The following is a 26502-nucleotide window of genomic DNA, read 5'->3' as shown; positions in this document are numbered from 1 at the left end:
TATTATGAGAATTTTTTTTTTTAATGTTTTCAAACGTTTGTGGAGTAAGAACACAGTTATCAATGTAATGTTGAAGGACAGTTGTCATCCAATTCGATTTTTTTTCTTTTGTATCATTATAATTAGGAAAACATGTAAATAGAGCATGGTAAAAATGGGTTCATGCAAGTATCACATTTCTTAAGATATTAACTCACCAAAATAATGTAAGCAAATAAAGGCTTCCTCGCAGGAACATGGGTACTTAACTTGAGTGCCAAGTGGCCAGTGATCATGTATATTGGCTTCTGGCCCTGATATTGGCCCACCTCTGACATTTGTGGGGCTTCGGACAAGAGTACAAAAGGGGACCCACATACCCTGTCTCTGAATATTTTAAGTTATAAATCACATTAACAAACTGTTTGATAAAATCTATTCTGTCCTGCCTGGACAGTTATTTCTTCATAATGACCAGGAGCCACATTTTAATTTTGATTTCTTGGGCTCCAAGTTCTGCCCAGAGCACTGCTTTTCAGGGGCCTTACACATCCAAACTCCATTCCACTCAGAGTCCCTTGGGCCCAGGGGCACCCCAGCAGGGAGGTGTGCCCTAGGGAGGATGGACTTAGGGGAGAGACCATGAGAAGCCATTGGGGCAAGGGATTTGGGGGTTCCAGGTAGTATTCTGAGTGTGTCCTAGGAGAGAAGCCATGTCTCTTGGCCCTCAAAACTCACAACACTTGAGTACAGGGCTCAGCACAGGGCTCTCTTGCCAGGCCTCAGTTTGCTACTGTCAGAACTAAATTATTTTGTAATTAAATGTTTTTCATTGTCATATGATGCATTTGCCCCAGATTAAACATAATCATAGGATTTTACTTTTTTGCAGCTTTGACCCTTCCGGATCTTGCAGAACAGTTTGCCCCTCCTGATATCGCTCCACCCCTTCTTATCAAGCTAGTAGAAGCCATTGAAAAGAAAGGTAATACAACCTGTAGAGGGAACCAGTTAACTTGTTATATCCTTGTTTTATGGGTGTTAGAACTTGTGTTTGTCTCTTGGGCATTTCTTAAATCCTGTGCTAGACACACAGTGATGTGCTGTTGTATACTGGGGACAGAATCTTGGTCTGATTTCTAACTCCATATTAACATGCACTTACACTGTATGGAAACTATTAAGTTCTCCATAATTTAATAAATATAATTAACTTAATCCTTAGCAGACAGAAGATTTTGCCAAAATTATTGACAGGCCAGATAACAGTAGTAGGAAGGGATTTCCAAGAATATTTGGTACACATCTAGAATAGATACTGATGGAAACTGGAATGTCTTTCTGGCAGCGGTCTCTCAGGTTCTCCTGAGAGCTGTGTTTTGCATGCTCACTCTGTTTTGTGTCCTAGGTCTGGAATGTTCAACTCTATACAGAACACAGAGCTCCAGCAACCCAGCAGAGTTACGACAGCTTCTTGATTGTGGTGAGTGCCGTGGAGCTGCAGATACAAATGGCAAAGACAGTTCTTACCTTTCTGTTTCGGGTAAAGCACAAGACACTTGAACTCAGCCTTGCTACGTTCTAAGCTTGAAGGGAGCACAGAAATCAAGCATAGTTCCCTCTGCCCTATTATGGTAACAATGCAGACTTTTGATGTTTGTCTCCTGTGTTGGGGTGTGTGTGCAGCCTGCCTGTAGATATGTAGGCTGTCATCACAGCCATGAGCCTCTGAGTCCTGCTGGAATTGCAGAGGAGAGAAACAGCCTCTTGAGATTTCTCTGGCTTTGCCTATCTACCATCTTTCCCTGACCCTGCAGTTGGCCCCTCTAATTCATCTGGATCAGTTTTTGAAATATTTATGTCTATGTCATTTGACAGATGTCTCTTCTCACCTTTTCCCTTTCCCTCTCTCTTTGCTTTCCCCTTCCCTTTCCCTTTGTCTTCCTTCCTTCCTTCCTTCCTTGTTTGCTTGTATTTTTTGTGCCATATTTACCTTGAGTAACATCTATTGTGAAATTCCATGGTATAGTGGTAAACCACCTCTGAGGTGGGGAAAGAGCCCTGGTTGTTGCATTTGCCCATTTCTGTGGTGTAAATATTCTCACCATGGTCAACTTCAAGCCCTCATGTTACCACTGGACTCCACCTTCGGCAGAATCGAGCACATTTACATTGTCCGTTAGGAGTGGGTACAGCCCAGCTCCTGCATGTCATTGGTTAAATGACACTAATTAATTCAGCCAAGTAGCAGTTCTATTATGTGTCCCTCCCGTCCTTTGCCATATAGAATAAGATGGTACAAAGGTGAATAAGTTTACTTGCCATCATTCCAGCAAGTCACCTTTTCTATCAAGTTCTAGAATCGCTCAGAACCTTCATCTGCTTCCAACACTTTTCTTTTTTAGAAAAATAACTTTCCTCCTCACATAATTTTAATTGATGGATGTTCGAATGAAAAAGAGTGAAACCCAGTGTGGAAGAAGCTCTTTCAGACATGTGCAAAGAATGCCCCCGTGATAGTTAGCAAATGAATATTTGAAGTGTGAGGCAGCTTATGAAATTTTTTAGAAAAGATGTTTCGGGGGAAAAAGAAGGAGATTAGATCTTTATCAGTAAATAGTTTCACTTGAAATGCACCACCTGAATGTTTGAAGCTTAAAAAAAATTTCTTTAACTTGTATTTTTTTCCTTTGTACATGGAAGTCAACCTTACACTTGAGGGCATGTCCTCTTTGCTGCTGTGCCTCTGGTCTTGCCCCAGAGTAGGTCATTAGGAGCTGATTGGCATAAAACTGTAGGTGAAAGACCTATTTTTCTTTATTTTTAACAGCTTTACTAGGGTGTTAAGGAAACACTGAATTTTGTCCTGAGCTAGTTGCAGCAGTGATACATGTTTTGGTCAGAAAATCGGTCAAGTTGAACATGTTAAAAGTCACAGGAAATGTTTAGACATCAGAGACCAATGAAATGGGAGTTATTTGAGAAATAGTGGTTGAGTTTTTAAATGTGACCAAACACAAATGATGCAGTTTAGCTTAAAAAAAAAAATTATCACACCACTTGTGTGATGGAATAAATAACCAAAATATACGTCAACAATATATTTTGACAGACAGATTTCCTTCCCTGTTTGAGATCAAAGCACACACATAGAACACTGGTTTCATTTGGATTCTGTACTATAAAAGTGAATTTTGTCGCCAAAAAAAAAAAAAAAAAAAAAGGAACATTATCTAAATCTAGAAGTTGATCCTCCAGGCTGTTTCCAGCCTGAGGATTTTTCAGTTCATAAAAATATTGTAGTGTCCTAGAAGCAGCTCAGAGATAAGTCACTTACACTAAACAAAACAAAAAACAAAGAAACATGTCTTTTTAACCAACTCTATGAGTTGCCAGTGTCTGAAAAGGACAGACAGGCAGACAACAGCCCACTTTCTTACCTTCCACTAAGTGCTCTTATTTCACCCACACTTGAACCTTGCGACACAAATATCAGTGATTGCTGATGCAAAGCTCTGACTTGCACCCAAATTGTTCTGACCCTAAACATCCTTATGCTTTTGTTCTGACTATATTGCTCTAAAATGAATTATTTCTTTCTTATCTCATTTGAATTTTAATGCTGTGAATTTTTTCCTATTTCGGTTTTCCTTAACCCAAATTAGGCTTTTTTTTAGAAGCTCTCATCAAAACAATTTTTGTTAACTAGGCTTACAGTGATGATCATTTCACGATGTATATGAATACGAATCATTTTGTTGTACACCTAAAACTAATATAAAATCTCAATTTTAAAAAATCAGGCCTTTTCAACCTCAGCACTTATTGACATTTTAGGATGGGTAATTCTTTGTTGTAGGGGCTGTCCTGTGCAAGATAGAATGGTTAGCAGTATCCCTGGCCTCTACCCACTAGATGCCATCATCCCCCAATTGGGACCAAAAAATGTCTCCAGGCCCGGCTGGGCGTAGCTCAGCAGTTGAGCGTCGACCTAGGATCCAGGCGATCAGGGTTCGATTCCCGGTCAGGGCACATGCACATGCCCGGGTTGTGGGTTCAATCAATGATTCTCTCATCATTGATGTTTCTGTCTCTGTCTCTCCCTCTCCCTTCCTCTCTCTGAAATCAATAAAGATATATTAAAAAAAAAAAAGCCTCCAGACATTGCCAGATGGGGCAGCAGCATTGGGAGCTAGTGATGTGGAGGTGAGCTGAGGAGAGTGTGCTGGGGGCCGGTCATGAGTGGACTCTGCGAAGAGTCAGGTGGGAAAGGAAGTAAACTCCCCCACCCAGACCTAAAGGTTGTGCAGCTCTCACCTGGCTAGTTTCGAAAGTCAGTACCGCTCTTGGAAGAGTTTAATGCAAAAAAGGAGACATAGGGCAGAAGTCAGAAACTCCAAGAAGCTTTAGAAGTTGCATTAAAAAGAAAAATAGGACATACTATGTCATGAGCTCTAGTGGAATCTGACTTTAGGTGAGCTTATGCAAGGACTTGCCAAAGACTTACCCAAAGACGTGAAGTAAGGCTATTTCACTCAAAGACGGTAAAGGCTCTTTGGGCTATGCCTCATGTGTTAGAGCAGTGTTAATTCGCCAGAGCCCTATTCTAAGGACTTTTTATAGTTCAGCCACAAACACTGAGCAGGCACATTCTGTGTGCTGGGCTGGGCACGGGGAGGCGGGAGGAGCGGTAAGAGCCACAGCCCGTGCCCTTGAGGTGCTCTCAGTCTAGCAGGCAGACGCATCAGAGTACTGTTTGGGGCGTGTCGTGAGAGAGGGAGGTGGCTCGTCAGCACTGCTCTTGCAGAGAAGGCAGCAGAAACCCTGCCTGCAGAGGGGCATGTGGAATCTTTAGTGTCTTCATGTTCATACCACATCACCCAATGGTTTATCACATTTTTTAGGATGAACAAATTAAGTAATACTAATTTGCTGGCAAAGAGACATAATAAATGAAGCATGTGGGGTGGAGTATGAGGGGGTGGGCAGCAGCTTGCCCAGTAGTCAGTGGCTATGGAATGTTCCCATAGTGATTCACACACAGTTTTGCTTGACAGTCTCTAGTAAGTAGTTGCATTACTTTCGAGGTGGGTGGATCCTTTATGCAAAGACCTAGTACCGCATTTCCCACGCTAGTTAGAGATGGGATGCCTCTCGTTAGTCCTTCGTAGGACGTTTAACTGATTTAACCGTTTGACTGTACCGTTTAAGTTTAGTAATTCTTTTAGTCAAACTAACCTATCAACATCTTCCATGAGGTAAACTTTTCTGAGCTTTATGATATTGTGATTATATTGTAAAATCTGCCTAGTTAGTTGGGCAAGTTTGGGTTATGATAAGAATGTGTCTCAGGAACTTCTGTAGCCTCAGGCTCAACCTGGAGTGATTTATAACATCACCCTTGGTTCACAGGATCCAGAATACCACCTTCTAATCACGCTCACTTTGCCTACATAGTTCTTTCCCATTCTCTCCTAGTCCCCAGCCTCCTCCGTCAGTCACCACATTACACTAGTCTTGATAACGTCTCACGCATTTCTAGCTGTATTAGAATTCAAGTCACAAAAGTGTTATCTTCACTTCCAACAGCTCTGCTTTCCAACTTACTTTTAATACCACAGTTAATAAAGCTGTTTAAAAACATACCATTTTGTGCAGTGGCTCACTTTTTCTCCATTGAGTCTCCAGATAATTTTCTTCAGGTTTTACCCTTCATGTCATGAGTATGCATCCTTTAGCAGCAGCCAAATGCCTCTTCTTTCTGGATGGTCATTCCTGTCCCTAGTATCACTTCTTTCTGCCCGACACTGTGCATTTCTCTCTCCAGCACTCGGAGAGTGGCTTTGATTCGTATCACCCATTATTGAATTGCCTGACCTCTTTTCCAGCAGAAGGGTTTGCTGGACACATATGCTCTTCTTATTGTTCTGAGATAGCTCAGAGCCCACTGGTGAAGGTAGTAATGCCCTAATCGCAATACCCTGTCAGAATTCGGGGAAATGCTCTAAAGATACTCAAGTTATTTTTATGGATATTAGTGAGATTACTAAAATTCTGTGATATCTTACTATCTTAATCGGTTACTCTGTTGCTTTAAATTTTTATTAATTCTGAGCTGCATTCTTTAGCATTCTTTAGGAAATTTATGGACTTGCATTTTATGTTTTCCTGTTGAGGTTTTAGGAAGCATTTACTGTATGAGTGGCCTTCCCTGGGCAGAACCCCTCTCGTCAGGGCAAAGCCAGCCTCCAGAAGTTTCATTCACTGATACCTAGAAACAGTCTCTCTGATTCTTTTCTCATTTCCTCCTCCTTTTTTAAAAAACTTTGGAAATGTTTTGGGGACTACAGTTTGTTAGGGGTGCCACAAATAAAATTCCACAGACTGGGTCGTTTAAAGAATAGAAACCCATTTTTTCAGTTCTTAAGGCTAGAGGTCCCAGATCAAGGCAGATGTGGTGTCTTCTGAAACCTCTCTCCCTGGCTTACAGATGGCCACCTTCTCACTGTGCCCTCCCGTGGCATTTCCTCTGCGCCTGTACCCCTGGTATCTTTTTGTGTGTCCAAATTTCCTCTTCTTTTAAGGACACCAGTCAGATTGGATGAGGGCCCACCCTAATCGCCTCATTTTAACTTGAAACATCTTTAAAGGCCCTGTCTCCAAATATAGTCACATTCTCAGGTGTTGGTAGGTAGGGGCACAATAATTTTCTGTTGCCCCAAATTCTGGGAATATGCTCCTGGCATTATGGGCAAGGACCATCATGCTGACACTCACTGTGTTGGGGACAGACCTACAAAAAGAAAAATTGTTCTGTTTGAAATGCCAGGAGCAACCCCTGTGAGAAACTCATATCGGTCCTCATTGCTTCCTTTCATATGTCACTTTTAAGTTAAACATTCAGAAAATGGGCCCAGCCAGTGTATAAAATATCTAAAATCTTTTTTCTTTTTTTTTATGTTTCTGTCATAGATGCCGCCTCCGTGGACTTGGAAACAGTTGATGTTCAAGTTTTAGCAGATGCTTTCAAACGCTATCTCTTGGAGCTACCAAATCCCGTCATTCCAGTAGCTGTTTACAGTGAAATGGTTTCTTTAGCCCAAGGTTTGTTTTCTCTTTGAGAACTTAATTGAACAGATATTGAAATGTGGATGTGTTTGTAAAGTCTGCACAGGTAGAGATAGTTTTCAGAAAATATCAGTCGGAATCTTTCCTCCTTCCCCCACCTTTGTTCCCACCTCTACCACCACCTGATCCCCCACTCCCATCAGTACAACTTCCTCTATTAACATCCAACAGAAGACCCAGATTCTGGTTCCGTGGAAGACTGTCCATATGCTCAAATGGCTAATTGGTAACTTTTATCAGGATTAACAGAGTTCATTGCATCAGTGAAGGCCACAGTGTTCAAAGTACCATCATTGGGTTCGGGAAACTGGGACTAGGGCCCGGTGACTGGACTGGGGATGTTCCTATCATCTTCAAGTGGCCCTTACAAAAGTTTTGAGGGAAGAGGAGTCTCAGGTTTAAGAGCTGATGCTCAGTTAAAGTGCTTTGGGGACAGGAAATTGTGGTCTGTAACCTTCAAAGTTAAAACCTGTGATACTTATCTGGAGCTCCTCCAAATTAGCCAATCGCACTTGCAGCTGCTCAGTAGAGGGCAGATTTCTGCCAGCACACCCTGAACCTTTTGCGGTTTCTTACACCAAGAGTCTCTTGCACTCCATTTGCCTTGAGATTTTTACTCTCTCACAATGCCTTTTCTAACGAGGACAGGCAGGCTGCCTGCTGCTTCTGATGGCTTTGTTTTAAAGGACTCCTTCCTCTGTAGCCAGAAGGACAGGCATTTTCTAGGTGTTTATTCACTGATACCTAGGAACAGTCTCTTTTATACTTTTCTCATTTCCTCCTTTTTTTTTTAACTTGTAGAAGTACAGAGTTCGGAAGAATATATCCAGCTGCTGAAGAAGCTCATTAGGTCACCTAACATACCTCATCAGTATTGGCTTACGCTGCAGTATTTGCTCAAACATTTCTTCAAGCTCTCCCAAAGCTCCAGCAAGAATCTCTTGACTGCAAGAGTGCTCTCTGAGCTTTTCAGCCCTCTACTCTTCAGATTCCCAGCAGCCAGGTGAGTGAGAGGAGAAACACGTGTTTTGGGGAGATGAGGGTAGTCCTCGATTGATTGGCCTTCACGCTTACTCTAAAGGTACTAGTTCCCAGGCACATGTGCACACTCAGGCTAGAATGTGTGTAAATGAAGAGTCTGGTTTTTAATAGAACTCTCTCTTTTTTTTCCCTGTAGCTCTGAGAATACTGAACACCTCATAAAAGTTATAGAAATTTTAATCTCAACGGAATGGAACGAACGACAGCCCGCACCAGGTAATGCCCTTTGAATGTTTAAAATTCTCTCGTTGTTTGGTTTCTGGAGCCTAATAAATGGCTTTGGACTTCATCTGAAATAACATAAGTTTCTTGTGGAACTGAAATTCATAATAGCGTGTTCTTGTGATTAAAGAAAAAAGTAGCTGAATGGTGGTGTGGATGGTAAATGTTACCCGTAGGTCAGTATTTGTGGATTTTAAATGATCTTGGTTTTCAATGAGGCTTGTTGGGAGAGCTCTCTGTTCCCCTCAACTTCTATGCTTTTAGTTTTGCATAAATTATGGAACTCATTTTAGTTGTTGACATTTTAGTTTATCTTTCTAATATTTAGAAAGTAGGGGATTTATAATTGCTATATAATTTAAAGTATTTGGGAATGTGTTTTTTGGAAGCAGGTATGCTGAGAAATGTCTGTCAAAATAAACATTTTCAATAATGCAAGTAGTATGAACCAGGGTGTTCACTGCAGCGAGTTAGAGCAAGCCAGACACTTCTTTGAAAGCAGGCTGGCATTCAGTTAGCCATTTAACAAAGCAGGAAATGTGCACCGTGTTAGCAGGGGATTAATTTAAACTGATGTATTTTTCTTCCACTGTAGAAAGTCTAAACAACCTTACTTTGCTATATATACTGGTTAAAAGCTGGTCATTTAGAATAGTGATTAACGTCCTGTAAGTGAAGTTTCAGGACCAGTAAAAGGTGTTACTTGTACTCTTAATATATGCCTAGAATTAAAAAAACACAAAAACATCAGAGGTAGCTCATGTAACTTACCAAATTTGTCTGTGTGAGCAGGCATGGGAACCCAGTTGTCAGTGTCAGGCAGTGGAGATTTAAGTCGTGCTCTTTGAGGTGTCCCACGGCCAGGGTTGGTTGTTTGCACTTGGATGGGGAAGGCTGCGCGAGGCGGGGGCCATGCTTAAACCCACCCGTAGGGTTAGGATAAAGCGAGGCAGGTGCTGGGCAGGGCTTCTGTGCACAGGCCCCAAATATGATCTGCAGAGGTGCGGGAGGCAGCAGAAGTGTTCCTTAAGGCGTGTGTGGTGTGTTCCGGTCACGGCAAGCGGGATGTTCCCCAGGTAGACTGCTCACTGTAGGTAAACTGCATCAGAGACGTCTGTTGACAAGGTGGCCTGAGACTAAAGTCCAGGGGGTCGCCCAATGATTTCACCTCCTGTGACCACTTGGGTCCTTCGTTAATGCATCTTGGAGCTCTATGTTGATGTTCAGAGGCTGCCTTGGGCTCAGTAAGCAAGAGTGCAATGAGGTGTTAGAAGTACCCTGTGATAAGGGTCAGGGCAGGTACAGAACATGGCACTTTAGCCGTTCATTGATGACCTTCCTTAAACTTCCCACATGAGTGGGGAAGGAAGCAGATCCCTGGGCCAAAGGCTGGGCCACAATCTTTTACTTCCTCCTGACCAGTGTGGCGGTCCATCTCCGACCCTAGGGAGAGCGGGCTCCTGCTGGCAGGGAAGGGCTAGGTTAGGTGGTGGGCCTGGTCTCCTCAGTGGCTCCTCCTCAGGAGACATGGAAGCTAAAGGCCAACCAGGGTGTGACAGATAACCACAAATCTATCACATGGAGTTTTTGAGAATTTCCACTACACGGGGTATAGTAGGATCAGTGGTAGAGTTTAATGAGTGACTGGTATAAACTGGTTAAACATTTTTATCGATTTCTACCTAATTCTACCAAAGAAATGATTCATCTGCAACTCTTTTCAGAGTGCACACTTAAAACTACTTGATAGCCCCAGCCTGTGGCTCAGTTGGTTGAAGTGCCGTCCCATACACCAAAAAGGTTGCGGGTTCAATCCCCGATTGGGGTTCATATGGGAGGCAACCGATCGATGTTTCTCTCTCACACAGAGGTTGCGTGCTCTCCACCCCCCCCCCCCCAAATCAATTAAGATACATCCTCAAGTGAGGATTAAGAAAAACAAAACTGCTTGATATGTCGTGGACCCTACCTACATTCTTCCGTAAGAAATCGGTGTGCCAGTTCCAAGGGCAGATTACCTCCGCCAGCTCTGCTGAAGGATGATAAACGAAGTCTTGCACATTTGCTAGACCATCCCAGAATTAATACAGCGTCTTCAAAAAATGAATCTAAGTCATTTTAAACCCTGGTTTGAGCCATTTTTTTCCTTTGTGTGATACCCTTTAACTGTTCTGGAAATTGTATAGGCCCTTTGGAATTAAATGGATGCTTCAGTGTCTCTCACCCGTGAAAATATACTACACATCCCAGGAAAAACGCTCCATCCTGAACGCCTTTGTGTTCAGGAGTGGCTCCAGTGCAGATAATTGGCAGGAGGCCCTGGTAAGAATGTGACATTCTCGTAGTCCTCCCTCATTGCCCCCGCCTGTGCTAGTACTAGAGGACTTTGGAAGCACACCATCCATACAGCTCCATGAACGGTCATAAATCATTCATTTGCAATAACTTCATTATTGTGAATAGAAATGAACACGTGAATGATATTTGTGGGAAGGGGTAGCAAGACTATTATGGGACAGAGAGATATCTTTGCTGGTTTTTACCACGTAGAAGTTGAATGGATAGGCAAAACTGATGGTGTTTGAGGCAGTGGTCAATTCCAACAGGACCCATTAGCACATTTCGTCTAATTAAATACTAGATCGAAGGATGAGTAGTGTAAGCACAAAAAGAATTTTAGGGATATGATTGGTACCTTATTAGGGTAATTGAGTGGACAGAAAAAGCTCATAGAAAAATTGAGACTTGAGATGGGCTTTGAATAATAGGAGCAGTTTGAATAGGGGAAGGAGAAAAGGCATTTCAGTTCAAGGAGTTTCAAAGATGTATTCAAGATAAATTGCAAAGTACAAAAATAATGGCTTGATGAAATTAGTCAGAAAAAGCTAAGAACCATATGATTTCACTCATGTGGAATATAAAACTGAAACTCAGACACAGACAACAGTGTGGTGGTTTCCAGAGAGAGTGGGCATGGGGGGTGTAAAGAGGGCCTAATATATGGTGACGGAAGATGGTTTGACCTTGGGTTAAAAAAAAGCAGGCTTGATATTTTTATCAGGTTTCAAAGAGCAGGAAATATTTTCAGTGGCGGTATCGTAAAAGCATCACTCTCGAGTGGAGCCAGCAGAAGTCAGGGGTTTCAGCGGGTGTCACCCACCCATATGTGTGGAGCCTGGTCGGCAGGAGGAGTCCGGTCCACTGCTTCGTCTGCGGCCCCCACTGCCCGGGCTTTTGGAACATTCGTGAGCAAGGATGCTGCTTTAGTGTCCGATCAGAATTCCTCTGAAGGCTCCGGCAAGTAATAAACTAAAAATATGTAAGATTTGCCCCTCTGGGTCACAGATAATAAAGAGCCACGTGCAGTTTTTATAACTTTGGGGATACGGCCCCGAATCACTCCCTCTGTTGGTTATTCAGTGGAAAGAACCATGGGAGTCAAATAGACCTGGGTTTGAATTTCAGCTCTTGCTACTTGCCAAGTACGTTATCAGGTACTTCAGCCTTTCCAAACTGTTTTCCAGGCTATGAAATTGAAATAATGCCTCTGTCCTGCAGTTGTTGTAAGAACTAAGTGAGGCGATAGGTACTGAAGCTGACCTTGCAGTAGGTCTGTAATATCAGTTGCATCAACTCTGTGTGTTAAGGCCCTGCCAGAGCTTGCCTCACTCTGCAGCTCCGACCCCCCATTCCTGGTGAGCACTGTCTGAATCCTGTTTTCCCCACTGACTGCCATTCCTGACCTGCGGAGACAGGCCCCTGGGAGCCTGCGGGGGCTTTAATGCAAATGTGAAAGAGAGATTCCTGGCCAGTTGCTGCCTAGGGGTGCATGCTGGAGGGAGGAAGGTGCCCTGTATGATGCCCTTTCCTCTCTGTGTGGTGTGGTGAGTGGAGGGGCCTGGATTTAATAGCAGCCCCTCCTGCCACTCTGCCCAGGTGCCCTTACACAATGCACTGAATGTACAGCTGTGCACAGCAACCCCAGACAGTGCCATCCGCTGCATCTGCCCAAGTGGGCCCTCCCCCTGCTTGATGTGCAGGTTGCCAGTCCAGTCTGTGTTTCTGTCCCAAAGCCCCTTGTCCTATTACACTTCAGTGTTCTCATCTGCTCAGCCACATTTCTCAGGGACAAAGGCTGCTCCTCCTTTTGAGCTCCTCCTAGCATAGAACAGGGCACAGAATGATAATCATCCAAGTGATTGTCTTTTAATCTCTGATAAACGTCCCAGCTTTCAAAGAACTTTCACATACCACCTTGTTTAGTGCACCCAGCAAACCTGCAAAGCAGGACTTCTTCCTTCATGGAGGGAAACTAAGGTTTGAGGGGTTAAGCACAGAGTAAGTGCTGTGCTCTTAGAGGTCTTATACATATTTAAAGCTGAACAGCAGGTTTTCTTGAATCATTGTGTTATGTTTACCCTACTCAGGTAGCTAAAGTAGATCACTATAGGGCAACTAAGGTAAAAACAGGACCTGTGAACATGGGTGCCTTTGAATGAAACCCATTATAAGTGTATTTACGTATTTCACATACATTCAGAAATATTAATGTAGCGTAATTGAAGCCTGATATTGCACCCCCAAGTCCAGAGTGGAAAATAAATGACTTTCTCCCCCCTGCCCTCCTACACCTGTCAGAGTTCATTTTTAACCACTGGCGCATTGCAAAACATTCATCCTAAAGAGCCTGATTAATAAATCTTGTCTTAAATGCTCTGGGCTGGCTTTTCAACCAAAACTAAAGCAAGCGCTAAGGTAGAGCAAAATGACTTTCTAAGAGTTTTACTTTTCTCCGATTTATTTTTTATTGAGTTTAAAATATGGTCTGACATTAGAGGTTGTTTCAAAGGTGAGAAACGAAACCTTGAAAAATGCATGCATACATTTAGATGGGTAGGAGTAAACCAAGGCAGCCATACAGGGCTATGTGTTGAAAATAGGAAGTTTCACTCGTGCTTTGAAAGAGACACATTTCAGGGTGTGTATGTTGGAGTAAGCTCAGTTTTATTTCTGTTTCCACAGCGCAGCCTTCTCTTTCCAGGGTCAGTGACATGGTAGGGCTGGAGTTCTTTCCTCTGTTAAGCAGTGGGTGCACCTTTTCCGATATTATGTAGAATGTGTCATTTTTGTGCATGTGTAGACCGGAGTGTACTTAGAAATTCAAATGGACACTCTTCTTCATGCAGAGGTGCTGAGAGAGCTGGATGTGGAGTAATGAATATGCATCATTCTGAAAAGCCTTTCTGACCCAAGTTGTCTTAAGTTAGATTATAAAGGGAGGCATGTCATTTAACCCTTAAAGGACAATTTGGGTTCTTTATTTTTTTTCTCACTGATTTTTTTTAAAGTGGTCTTTTGTTCAGAAATGACAGCCCACAAAAATGTGTAAGAAGTGCAGGATGAAAGGTGGTTGGGAAGCATTCACTGTTTGATGATGATTTGCACATATGAATACAGTGTTCAGACTATAACTTTCAAACATTTTTAGTGATTAGGGAACCTTCTGAGAAGTGAAATATGCCTATTTTTGCCTCCGAAATGAGTTTTACCAAACTTGGGAGAAAGGAAAAGTAGTAAGACATGTTGTCTTGAAGAATTCGGAAGGCTAAAGTTCATTTTTAATTGTGTGTGTAAGTTTTCCAATGTGGCTGAGTCTTTGGGTCTCAGATAAATGCTGAAATTAACATACAAGTTTTTCTCCAAGAGCTTAGCAGCCACAATGAAAAATATGTACTAAGTTGTTATGACATCTGTGCATTTGATTTATTAGCTGTTTGTTAGTGAATCATATAGGTTAAGTGACAGTTGGATAACTATGTTTATTTTGTGTGAAATTTTGGACCTAGTATATAAGATGAATGAAAAGTACAGAAATGTCTTCAATTTTTTTCCCAAGCAGAGGTCACTGGCTCTGTTCTACCAGCAGAGGGCTCCCTTTTTAAGCTAATAAAGAGCATGTGTCCTGCAGATCACTTTTCCACAACTAAAATTGAATGGGAAAAGACCCAGCTCACACTTTCAGTAATATAATAGAACCTCTATAATAGATGATTGTACGTATTGTGAGGAATTAGAAGCAAAGTTTAAAAATCTATTTTAAGACTTTCTTTCTGTAAGTAGAGGGAGTACTGCTTTCCAGTGGATAATTTTTTCTGAAACAGAAAATGCATTGTTGGACTAGAGAGCATTTTAATCTTAGAAGGTTTTGACATGAATCATCATGTGCATCCAGACAGGTATGCTTATGAGACTGATGTCTCCAAGGTTTCTAGCTTCAGAAAGACTGTTTTTAAAATAGAGCAAGATTATGATGCAAGGTATTCTCTGAACTAACCATGTGCCTGTAATCAGCTGGCAGGAGCTGGAAGATGCACTTGTACACTGTTCTTGTTTTCATTAGAAAAGGAGGTTTTTCATATAACGTCAGTTACACCAAAGGAAAGTTTATAGTCACTTTCACTGTGAGTTTAGCAGCACTTCCCAGATGTTGCAGGTAATCCTGAAGCTGGCTCCGCCTGTGTAGACTTTAAGTCAGCGCCTCGAGCACCTCGATGTTTCTTTATCATTGCATGTGACTGTTGGGTCACTTTCTGTACAGAATCAGAGGGTATTAGAGACAGAACCCATATTTCTTCAAAGAGAATTAGAAGGTAGCTTTTTAAAATTTAGACAAGCTAAAAATAGAAAACAAAAAGTCAGTTTTGCTGCAAGTGTGAAATTTTTGGCATGTGGCTTAGAAAGAATTAGCTTCAGTTTCACTTGTTAATTTTTACTTTCTCTGGCAGAGGGAAGTGAAGAGCAGCAGGGTCAGTAGGTGGAGGAAAAGGAGTTCTGGTCCTGGTGCTATAATCTGGTGCAAACCACTTTACCCCTCGGGGTCAGAGTTGTGTGTGTGGCATGAGGGAATTGCTTGAATTCATCTCTAAATTACTTTGGTTTTAAAAGTAGTGATTCTGTGATTTTATGTTGTGTTGGTTCTTAGGATAATAGTATAGCTGGTGCAAGTGAAAATTTTCTTAGGTCAAATTTTAATTCTTTAAATAGTAGCCAGCTAAGTCTGGCTCACTGCACCTTTCTGAAGCAGAGGACAGAAATCCCCTAGAAAGGTAGCCCCTGTTCGCCACCCCTTGCTCCATGTGGCCACCACACGAACCTAATGCAGACACCCCTCTTATCACATAGTCCTATTGCTATTTAAGCCGGGGTTGAAAACATAGCTGCAGAGTGGGGTTTTTTCCTTTCCCCGTTGTCACATGGTCGTGGAGTACAGCATCCATGCCGAGTTAGAATACTATGAAATATTTTTTAAACCTGTTCCCTGCCCAGTGGCTGCTGAGGGCTTTCCTGCTACACCTGCGGGCTGCCTGTGCTGGGTGTGGGAGGAGGTGGACTGGAGCAGGGCATGGCGTGCGGGCCATTCCGAGAGGTTCAGGCCTTTACAAGCAAGGCTTTGATTCTATTTTTTGCTGAACTAGCTCAGCCACTTCCTGTGCTTGGCTGCGCATAGAGCCTCCTTCACTGTGGCCACTGCAGCCCCGAGCCAGCGAGCGCGCAGCCAGTTAGAGACTATTTTAGGTCTCGCACAATGGCCTTCTCATTTCCTCGGCGCAAATGAGCGAGTTGGGCTGGCATTGGCCACTTGTTAGCAGATGACAACTTTGACTTTGACTTAGGCTCTCCTCCCCTCCCCGAAATCCCTGGCTCAGCAAATATTTGAACCTGCCCAAGTTAATCATGAAGCCGCGATCTTTATCTGAGAGCGCCTCGCGAGCGCCCGGGCCCGCTCCCTCCCCAGCGCCCTGCCGGCTGGCCGCCGTCTCCGCGGGGAGCCGGTGAGGGTGCAGCGGGGCTGGGAGGGCGCTGCTGGGGACCGCTCCGGTCCGTCGGGGGGGTCCCTCGGTGGCGCGAGCACCGCGAGCACCGCCTGCCGAGCCGCGGGAGCGCCGCGGGGGCTGGGCCCCCTGGCTGGAAGAATAGCTCTTTGGATTTTTTTTCATTGTCGGATACAGGCATTCAAAGAGAAACCGTTGAAATGCATAACCTGCAAAGTAAGTTGCTTTTAATTTGTGCACTTGTCTGCCCCTTTGCTGTTGCACTAGGGTTTTGGTTTTTGTTTTTGTTTTTGTGCTTCTGTGAAAGGTTCCTGTGTGAGTGAGTGAGAGATTAAAGCACTCCCTGGGGAGAGCAGATGGCAGATTAGAGGAGATTCTCCCCCTTTCCTTGAGGGGCAGGGTGTGAGGGAAAGATGGGGTTTAGGTTGGAAATGGGGAAGGAGGTAATTACAAAGTGCTTGACTGGAAGTTGGTGCCTGGCCAGGCCTGGGAGAGACGTGGAAAATCACCTGTCTCCCTGCCCTCCTCCCTGGGTCCCTGTGCCACATGGGCTCCAGCCTCAGGACTGGTTTGCACCAGGTAGCTCCCAAAGGCATGGGGTGGCCCTCTGTTGGAGGCTCCACAGCTCCCAGAGAACTTATCTCCCTTCTTTGGGCAGTAGGGGGGTATCAATATTTTCTTAAACTGAGAAGTTTATTTCTGAATCTTATTTGAGCCCCCCCCCACCACCACCACCACTTTTACCATTTTTATTTATTTATTTGAGTTTAGGTTTACTTAAACCCTTAGACAAATAGAAAAGTGAGTGGGAAAGTATAGGCTGAGTCTGCCTTCATGGTAAATGGGAAGATGAATTAAACTAGAGAGGGGATTCAGGTGAACAGTGCTCAGAGAGTGGCCTGCCTTTGCTCTGTTCTTTTACAAAAATTTTATGATTCCAAATTTGATAGAAAATCTAAAAGTAAATGTTAGGACTTCTGTGTTGTTTAAATCATCACACAAATACTTATGTAGACCATAAAGCCCATTATAGTTTTTTAAAATCAGCCACATTTACAGGGGTGGGGGGCTTTTCCCCCCCTTCCTCCCCTCTTACCATTTTGTAAAGAGAGACCCTTTCTCAAGGGGGATGCACTTTAGCTCCAGTAAGAGCGGCAAGATTATATGCAGAACAGCTTTAAAGAGCAAAGATTAATAATTAGGTTTATAGGGGAATTGGTTTCTTTACATTAAATACTGCTGAGGAGGAATAGTAATATCCCTCCCCAGTGTGAGGCATTTGAGATAGAGGGGATGAAAGCCCCTCAAACGTGATTACATCACCACCACCCCAGCAGTATTAGCACAGTAAATCCGAGGATGTGTTCACCGTGAGAAATACTCTGCCAAGATAACTCTCCCGTCCTCTGCATCCTGTATGTATATATATGTATATATATGTGGCCTCTTTCTTTTTGGAAGACACAGTGTACCTTGACCGTCCTGTTAGTAACATTAAAATTCTCATTAATAATGTTGACAGTTATGTTGATTATTTCTGCTAATAGACCTCTTCATTCCTGTTAAGAATTTTCAGTGTTAGTGCATACAGTCTAGCTTTGACTCTGCAATATTTGGTAAAGGAGGAGATTTTGCCTATGTGTTTCTTTTACTTGTGATTTCTAATGTGATAGATTTGTGACATATTTTAAGTTCTGAGTTTTCAGTGATTATACAGGACTGAAATGAAATATCCAGAGTCCTTTCTGCTTTTAACATACATGGGGGAGGTACTGAAGGACTGAAAACTATACCCCCAATATACCATTTTGGTGCATTTGTAAGATTTTTAAACCGAGGAATGATCGGGATATCTAAAAACCCAGCTGCACCAGGGGAAAGCTCCGTGCTGCAGCCTATCAGCTTTTGTCAACCTGCCAGCAGCGGAGCATACCAAGCTGCGCGAGTAATAAAAAAGGAATTAGAAAACTCACTGCTGAGGAGACGGTCAAATTAAACACCTTTTTGAAACGATGAGCATGTACACGTTGCAGTTCTACTAAATGTAGCTTCTTGGTGAGGTTGGGATTGTGCTGAGGCTGGTATAGAAGAGAAATGATGAAGCAGGAGTGGTCTGGTGACATTTTTCTGACTTGATTGGCTGGGGTGTGTGATGTAATAGGTTACAGTGCAGCCCCTTATAGGTTTTAAAATGAATTCCAAGACACCATTACAAAGAAAGCCGGACTCTTTTCTTATAACTGAGCTCAGCCAAGGAAACTCTCGCACAAATGTACAACACTGTGTGGAATATGGAAGACCTGGATTTAGAATATGCTAAGACAGATATAAATTGTGGCACAGACTTGATGTTTTATATAGAAATGGATCCACCAGGTAATACTGCAGTATTCTTGTGGAAAGCTTGTGGCATTTTTTTATTATACTTTTCTGACAACTCCTGTAACCGGAGCCTCTTTAGATTTCTATTTTTATTAATTTGTTCTAATTTAATAAGAATTTGTTTGATCATAGCTTGAAAATTAAACAGACTGCCTGTGGAAGCAAGCAGATCAGGTTGTGTGTGGTAAATGCTTATTCTGACTCGAATGGATATGAATGGAATGCCAGTGTTTCATCCGCGTCTTTTGTTAAGATCTTTTGCTATTTGGGTTATATTGTTGTATATCGTTCCTTTAATTAAATTGATGTTTCCTTTGTGCTGCTCGTCTCTGTTGACAGAGGAGACAAACAGTGTGGTACTTTGCAGGGCTAGCACTTGGTACTTTAGAAAGCATGTAAAATGTAGCAATAATTGCAACTCGGTTCTAGGTGACCGGAAACTATTCTAAATCAAATGCTGAGACTTTGCCTCCTCTCTCTTATATTAATACTATAATAAGAAAAGGAGTTGGCTCTCCATTCCTTAGTCCTAGTCTTTATAAAATATTCTTGATAGACTCCTGAAATAATTTTTACAGAAATTAAAATAGTAACTGCTTTAAAACTTCTGACTTAGAATTTAGCTAAAAATCCTAGATTTATTTTGCTTTCTAAATTTTTAATCCCTGTGTTAGCCCACTTCCCAACTGAGAAATTTCAGAAACCCTGCAGGCTTTGGTTTGTCACCAGTTGGTATGTGAATACTGATTTGACATTGAGGAAGAGGAATATGGCTTTTTTAGTCAGTCGGCATGTGGGGCATGATTTTTCCAGTAGAATATTTAACATAGACACCAAAGAGATTTAGGTCACAGATGAGTTTCTTAAAGTGGCTTTTGGCAGAACAGTGCCTGAAATACTAAGATGAGAAAAACCTGATTCTCCTCTTGAAACCTATTGCTGTAGATGAGCTTCTTGACCACGCCAGCGTTTGTGGAGGGCAGAAGCCAAATTTGTCTCCTATAATTAAATAAGAGGAGGAAATTAAAGCCAACCCCTGTGATTCCTCCTGCTCATCTGTGCATGGTTTCTGACTTCTCCTGGGTTTGACTGGGCAGGAAACTTTAACATAACTAGGACCCAGAAGCAGAAAATGGCAGGACTCTGGATTTACTCTGAAATTCACTCAGATGGCCAGCCCAGTTTGTTAGTCTCTAGGCTGTTCTCTTTTTCAGTCTTTTCTGGTTGTGCCATACTCTGAGAGATTTCTGATTTTCCTTTTTTTTAAGAAAACGATCTTCCATTTTTCATGGAATGCCGAATTTTTGCTGTATTTCACACTGTTTTTATCTAAAGAAATTAGGTCTAATTTAAAATATTTAATTGTAGTTGGGGTTGCAAACAACTTTCTCTTTCTCCTTAATCTGCAGCACTGCCTCCTAAACCACCAAAACCCACTACTGTGGCCAACAACGGTATGAATAACAATATGTCCTTGCAAGATGCTGAGTGGTACTGGGGAGATATCTCGAGGTAAGCCCGCAGCAACGCTTGCTTTCCCCGAGATAGCCTTAGGTTGGGGGAAGAAAAGCACCAGCTTGCTAAGTTCCATTCGTAGGCTACCACCCAGCATAAGCACTGAAGCATAGTTGGCTCTCTTCCAAAGGTGACCAGGGACGTCCCTGAGCCGCTGGGGAACTGTGTGCTGGGCACCACAGGAAATTACACCCCCGAGGAGTCCGGTTATTGAGGGAGATGTCAGGGCAGGGCCACGACGGGTGGCACTGCCTGAGGCAGCGAGCAGCCGCTCCTGTCACACAGAACTCTGAAAGTTCATCTGTTATCTTACACACAGTACAAGAAAGTGGCATTTTTATTCTTAGCTTTTTTTAAGGGGGTTGAGGAGTTGGGGGTAACCTTTTTGATATCATGACTTGCTTTGCTTATTAGCATGTTTGGTTAAAAAATAAATTAAAACATTGTACCACAGTTATAGAATGGTGAAAGTAGCTTTGTTTGTTTTTTAACTCCCATGCACCTGTTTATAATGAGATGGAGTTTGTAACATTTTTATATAAACAAAGAGGTTGTTAAGCTCTGAGAATGTAATTAATAAATGTAAATCTATAGGGGCAGGGAGTATAGAGGCTGTCTCTGAACTTTCTGCTCAATTTTGCTGTGAACCTAAAATTGCTCTAAAAATTAAGTCTGTTTTAAAAAATGTACCTAGAGTCACTAAGTCCTTGAAGTGAGCACTGTCTTATGTTCTTTTTACTTCAGGGAAGAAGTGAATGAAAAACTTCGAGATACAGCTGACGGGACCTTTTTGGTACGAGACGCATCTACTAAAATGCATGGTGATTATACTCTCACACTAAGGTGAGTCAAAGGATGGAGTCAAATTGGGGTGGTTTGAGTGGATATTAAAACACATTTATTTAAAGAAAATTGCAATGCCATTATATTTATATTGTATTTCCAGGAAAGGAGGAAATAACAAATTAATCAAAATATTTCACCGAGATGGGAAATACGGCTTCTCGGACCCATTAACCTTCAACTCTGTGGTTGAATTGATAAACCACTACCGGAATGAGTCTCTAGCTCAGTACAATCCCAAGCTGGATGTGAAGCTGCTTTATCCAGTGTCCAAATACCAACAGGTAAGCAAGTGCTCATGTTACCTTATTTAAGATACTTTCAATGCTTAGAAACATTTTGAAGCAGTTGAATTGCATGTAATGAAATTTGAAAAGCTTTGTACGCATAGTCACAGAATTGCAGTTTAGAATAGCTGAATACAGTACTCTGAGGGTTTTTCCATGTCAGATGTTTGGTTAAACAGTTCTTAATTGACTAAATACCTTACCAACTGAATTCCTTTTTCTTCTCCTCTCTAATCCTTCTAGGATCAGGTTGTCAAAGAAGATAATATTGAAGCTGTAGGAAAAAAATTACATGAATATAACACTCAATTTCAAGAAAAAAGTCGGGAATATGATAGATTATACGAGGATTATACCCGCACCTCCCAGGTGAGTTTTCTGTGAAAATCAGATTATAACTTTAGAAGTCTTAGTTATTAAAACCTACCACGTATTATAGTGTTAAGCTTCAAAAAAAAGAGTAAGAAAAGGTTGAGTTCTTGCAGTAGAGTGGGGTTGAGAGACCGTGTGTTTGTGAATCCCTGCTGATTATTCTGGTAGTTTATTCACTGTGCCTCTAAACCTTGTAAAGAAAGCCTGTAAGTATCGCAAGATAAGTGAAGAGATTGCTATGAGTTTTAAGTTGATTTGACATAATTCTTGATTGAAGAATTCTCTTTAGAGTGGAAGCTAATAATAATTGGAAGCTCCACAGACATGGCTAATCTCGGAAACAGAGATTTAACCAGTGTATACTCTGCCGGGAAGAACAGAGGCAACCTTCTGTAATGTTCCCAGAGCCGGAATCTTCTCTAGGCCATCCTGCATCTGGGACCGGCAGGGGGAGGAGAGGGCACCCTGGACGTCGTAAACTGCTGAGAGCGTGGGATGGCTTTAACTAGGACGAAAACTTAGGCAACTGTCAAGCAGTCACCTTCCATAGACTGGATCAATTCCCAAAGGAAGTGCGTGTTTTCGTGACAGTATTTTAGTGGGTTTTATGACTTACAGTCCCCCCTTGCTAACAAAGTACTTACCTTCTAGATAATCATGCTGGGCTTGTCTCACAGTAAGAAATGACCTGTCCTACAGAAAGGTGTGACGTGGTCTTGCTAATACTGTGTTGCAGGAAATCCAAATGAAAAGAACAGCTATTGAAGCATTTAACGAAACCATAAAGATATTTGAAGAACAGTGCCAAACCCAGGAGCGCTACAGCAAAGAATACATAGAAAAGTTTAAACGTGAAGGCAATGAGAAAGAAATCCAAAGGTTGGTCACCCACGCCTGTTTCCTTTGTCCTTGTGCCAGAGATAACCAGAATCTCCTAAAACCGCTTAAGTATCATCTCGCTGTCTGCTTTGCATAATTAAAACGGCAGGAAGAGAAAGCATCCCTTCCCTGGGGAAAACGGCCGGGGCTCCACAGCGAACCTCTCCGTAAACTGGGGGAACCTTCCTGATGACCTCGGGTAATCACAGATGCGTGCCTCTTGCCCGCAGGATTATGCATAATTATGAAAAGTTAAAGTCTCGAATCAGTGAAATCGTGGACAGCAGACGGCGGCTGGAGGAGGACTTGAAGCGGCAGGCGGCCGAGTACCGGGAGATCGACAAGCGCATGAACAGCATCAAGCCCGACCTCATCCAGCTGAGGAAGACGAGGGACCAGTACCTGATGTGAGTGGTGGGAGCGGCGCCCGGGGGATTGGCGAGCGGGCCTTCGGGATGAGCTCTGAATGCGTTCTCTTTCCGATGCCTTCTCAGGTGGTTGACTCAGAAAGGTGTGCGGCAGAAGAAGCTGAACGAGTGGCTGGGCAATGAGAACACCGAGGAGTAAGTGCCACCGCCCATGGGGGCAGCAAGCGATGCTTTTCTTAGGGAAACGCGGGACTTGCTTTATTTAGAGAGCAAGCGAGGAATTTTACTGAATGTGGAACATCTTGTAGAAAATGTATAAACTCAGCCTCATTATCCAGAAGTTTTTTAAAGGGAAGGTTTAGGGAGGGAAGATACAGATTTATTTTTTCCCCATAATGATGTCCCTGAATGTTTGAAAAAAATCCCAACATATTTTTGGAACCCTTAGGAGAAAGGGCACAATTAGGCTTCGTATATTTTTGAAGCTTAAGCATATGTTTTGTTTGAATTATCTGAACACTGGCAGTCCTCCTAGTCCATCAGTTTCCTGATCTAAACTGGACAAACAGGATTGTTTAATACCTTCCTCCCTGCCCAGGCACCTGAGCTTAGGTGCTGACTGGAGAATAGAAAGCGTGTAACTTACCCGCCGACTCTGTCCCGGGAGGTTACATGGGGCCCCACTGGGTGGGAGGGACACTTGGCCGGAGAGGCTGGCGCTGAGTCAGTGGTGACCGCTGGTCAGACTTGCTGCGGGAGGGACACGGGCGGGCTGGAGGCCCCCGTGCACATCCCTGAAACGCTCTCTGCCGCCTCCTCAGCCAATACTCGCTGGTGGAGGACGACGAGGACCTGCCCCACCACGACGAGAAGACCTGGAACGTGGGGAGCAGCAACCGGAGCAAGGCTGAGAACCTGCTGCGCGGGAAGCGGGACGGCACTTTCCTGGTCCGGGAGAGCAGTAAGCCCGGCTGCTACGCCTGCTCTGTCGTGTACGTGTCTCCAGCGGTCATGTCTCCTGAAGGGGTCCCATCAGCTGGCCGTGGGGCGGGGGCTCAGAAGGCTCTGCCCTGGGAGAACCCTGTGGCACAACCACCTAGAGGGGAAAGTAAACAGGCGTAACACTGTAAAGCCTGTTAATAGAGTGCAGGGAAGAAACCTGCCTTGTAGTCGGAGATTGGGGCTTCGGTCCCAGTTCAGCACCTACTTTCAGTCATTTTTCTCATCTCTGGAGTGGAGATGGCCCTGCTCCGAGGCCAGAGTAGTCAGCAGGAGGTACCTCACAGAGCTCCCCCCGCAGGTAGAAAGTCCCCGTCAGGGTTAGGTCCAAACAACAAGAGCAGAGAACCCTGGTCATTGTCCTCGAGGTAATTACACCCAGGAGAAGACATTTTTGTTCATTTCTTAATAGCCTGGGGGGCACTTTGAGTGAACAGTGAGTTTTGGGTCACTGACGTCATTTCAGAGCACATTGTCATCTGCGAGCAAGCTCCGTTCACAGGGGGGCCTGCAGGGGCGCCCGCGGTCCCGTGCTTACTGCACTCTAGGCATTCGGTCGGGCACGCTCCCTCATTTCTCAGAGCCGCCCCGTGACATACACATTCCTATCATGTTCCCCTTAGACCATTTTAAAGGTGACAACGGCAGCCCAGCAAAGCAGGGTTACGTACCGGCGTCACCTGTAAGTGGCAGCCGTGTGCCTGTCGGCTAACCAGGACTGCTCCCCAGGCGGAGACTGGCCCGTGCCGAGTGTGCTTTGTGACGGTGATGATTTTGCAGCGTCACGACGTGTCCTCTCTCCTCTCTAGGGTGGATGGCGAGGTGAAGCACTGTGTCATCAACAAGACGGCGACCGGCTACGGCTTTGCCGAGCCCTACAACCTGTACAGCTCCCTGAAGGAGCTGGTGCTACATTACCAACACACCTCCCTCGTGCAGCACAACGACTCCCTCAACGTCACGCTGGCCTACCCGGTGTACGCACAGCAGAGGCGATGAAGCGAGGGGCCCCCCGGTCCTCCTGAAGTTCGGCCACCCGGGGCCTCTGGAACGCACGGGCTCCTCCAGCCTGCCTGTGAATTGAGCTGCGGAAACCAGGTCTTCAGATGGGACTCGAGCTTTCGACACAAAGCAGCGGGGAAGACACGCAGCCCAGCGCCGCGATGACCAGACGTTGCTAATCTGGAGTGCTGCTCCTTCCTTCCTTCCTTTGTTTCTTGGTTTAATTTAAAGCCACCACAACACAAAGAGAAAAATACATGCAAAAATCTCTGCGTGCAGGGACAAAGAGGCCTTCAACCATGGTGCTCGCCAATGTTTCCGAAGCTTTACCAGCTCAAAGTTGGGACCTTGCAGACCAGAGGGTGGACAGGCTGTAGAGCCCTGGGCCGGCGCGCTCGGTCCAGCCTGGTTTAGCCTGGTGTTGCTGTGCACGGTGGGCCCAGACTCTTGCACTGGGATTGCTTCACGTTCTAGCAGGTGGACATGTCGCAGAGCCGCTTCCGCTCACAGGGGACAGGGGAGAACCTCGGCTCTCGACGTTCGGAGGAAACACTGTTGCAGCAAAGTGCCAGAAAGCGTTTTGTTTAAACTTTTCAACAAAAACAAAACCCACCAACGGAAAAATGGAACTTAGAAGACAGGACACTCAGTATATAAAATATGTACATAATATTGGATGACTAACTATCAAATAGATGGATTTGTATCAATACCAAATAGCTTGTTTTGTTTTGTTTTGCTGAAGGCTAAATTCACAGCGCTATGCAACTCCTAATTTTCATTAAGTTGTTATCTCGGTTTTAAATGTACCTTCAGAATAAGCTCCCCCTACCCCAATTTTTGTTGCTTGAAATACTGTTGTCTTGATTTTTGTGTTAATACTCATTTTGTTATTCTTTTACTTTTTTTTTTAAAGAAGAAATGTACAGGATGCCGGTTTTAAAAAAAAAAAAGGCTTCAGAATTAAAACTATGAAATATTTTACAGTCTTGTACAGAATACTTGGCTATTAGCCCAAGGTTAAAAAGTTCATAACAGATTTTTTGGACTAAATGTTTCGTTGGGCAGTGCCTGATAAGCTTCAAAGCTGCTTTATTCAATAAAAAAAGAGAAAGATATATGATTATGACAAAGTATCGCTGAGTTCGACAATGTTGTTTCAAGACTCTTAAAATACGGTACCTGGCAATGTTTGTTCCGTAAAGAATTGTGAACTTCTTGAAGGGGGGGGGTAGCAAAGGGATGTACAGGTGGGGGGTGGAATGCACTTTGTTCTCATGATTAGAGAAAAAGTGGGCAACTGCAGAGCGGAGTTGCCTACACTTCAGTCTTTCGCTCTCTGATCTGCTAGTTGTTATCAATTATGGCGATTTCAAACCCGCCGGGACTAACACAGCGCAGCTGGTCGGGTGTTTCAGGTCTTAGGAAGGACCCGCTCGGAACACCGACTTCAAGGTATAATCGCTACACTTAGAAGATGTCCCTTCAACATTAGACTGCCATCACAGCCACAAACACTCGTTTCAGAAAACGCATGATCTGAGAAAAGATTTTTCTGAGAGATTTTTATGCCGCTGTTCATTATTTTCCTAGCTCCCCACTCGCGGTAGATCATAAAGCAGATAGGCATGGTCGGAGCTGTTAGCGCTCCGG

General features: G+C 43.6%; 1 protein-coding gene across 3 annotated transcripts in view; it reads left to right on the top strand.

Annotated features, from left to right (window-relative positions):
* The window catches only part of PIK3R1 (phosphoinositide-3-kinase regulatory subunit 1), a 79141-nt gene extending 53382 nt beyond the window's left edge, over nucleotides 1–25759 (top strand). Inside the window, exons 3-16 of one of the 3 annotated variants that reach the window (XM_081133683.1) lie at nucleotides 872–964; nucleotides 1388–1462; nucleotides 6952–7083; nucleotides 7909–8110; nucleotides 8285–8364; nucleotides 19994–20096; nucleotides 20844–20942; nucleotides 21046–21226; nucleotides 21473–21598; nucleotides 22338–22480; nucleotides 22711–22887; nucleotides 22975–23043; nucleotides 23670–23840; nucleotides 24657–25759. In XM_081133683.1, the coding sequence (XP_080989809.1) occupies nucleotides 872–964; nucleotides 1388–1462; nucleotides 6952–7083; nucleotides 7909–8110; nucleotides 8285–8364; nucleotides 19994–20096; nucleotides 20844–20942; nucleotides 21046–21226; nucleotides 21473–21598; nucleotides 22338–22480; nucleotides 22711–22887; nucleotides 22975–23043; nucleotides 23670–23840; nucleotides 24657–24846 (1841 nt within the window). In that variant the 3' untranslated portion in view covers nucleotides 24847–25759. Of the gene's footprint in view, nucleotides 1–871; nucleotides 965–1387; nucleotides 1463–6951; nucleotides 7084–7908; nucleotides 8111–8284; nucleotides 8365–16100; nucleotides 16419–18015; nucleotides 18579–19993; nucleotides 20097–20843; nucleotides 20943–21045; nucleotides 21227–21472; nucleotides 21599–22337; nucleotides 22481–22710; nucleotides 22888–22974; nucleotides 23044–23669; nucleotides 23841–24656 lie in introns of those variants that run through there. The other 2 variants (XM_081133685.1, XM_081133684.1) reach the window with 2 other exon arrangements.
* The last annotated feature ends 743 nt before the right edge of the window (nucleotides 25760–26502 follow it).

Source organism: Miniopterus schreibersii (genome assembly GCF_964146895.1).
Source record: "Miniopterus schreibersii genome assembly, chromosome: 3".
NCBI classification, from domain to species: Eukaryota; Metazoa; Chordata; class Mammalia; order Chiroptera; family Miniopteridae; genus Miniopterus; species Miniopterus schreibersii.
Note: the sequence above shows the minus strand (reverse complement) of the source record. Positions and strands in the feature narration are given on the sequence as shown.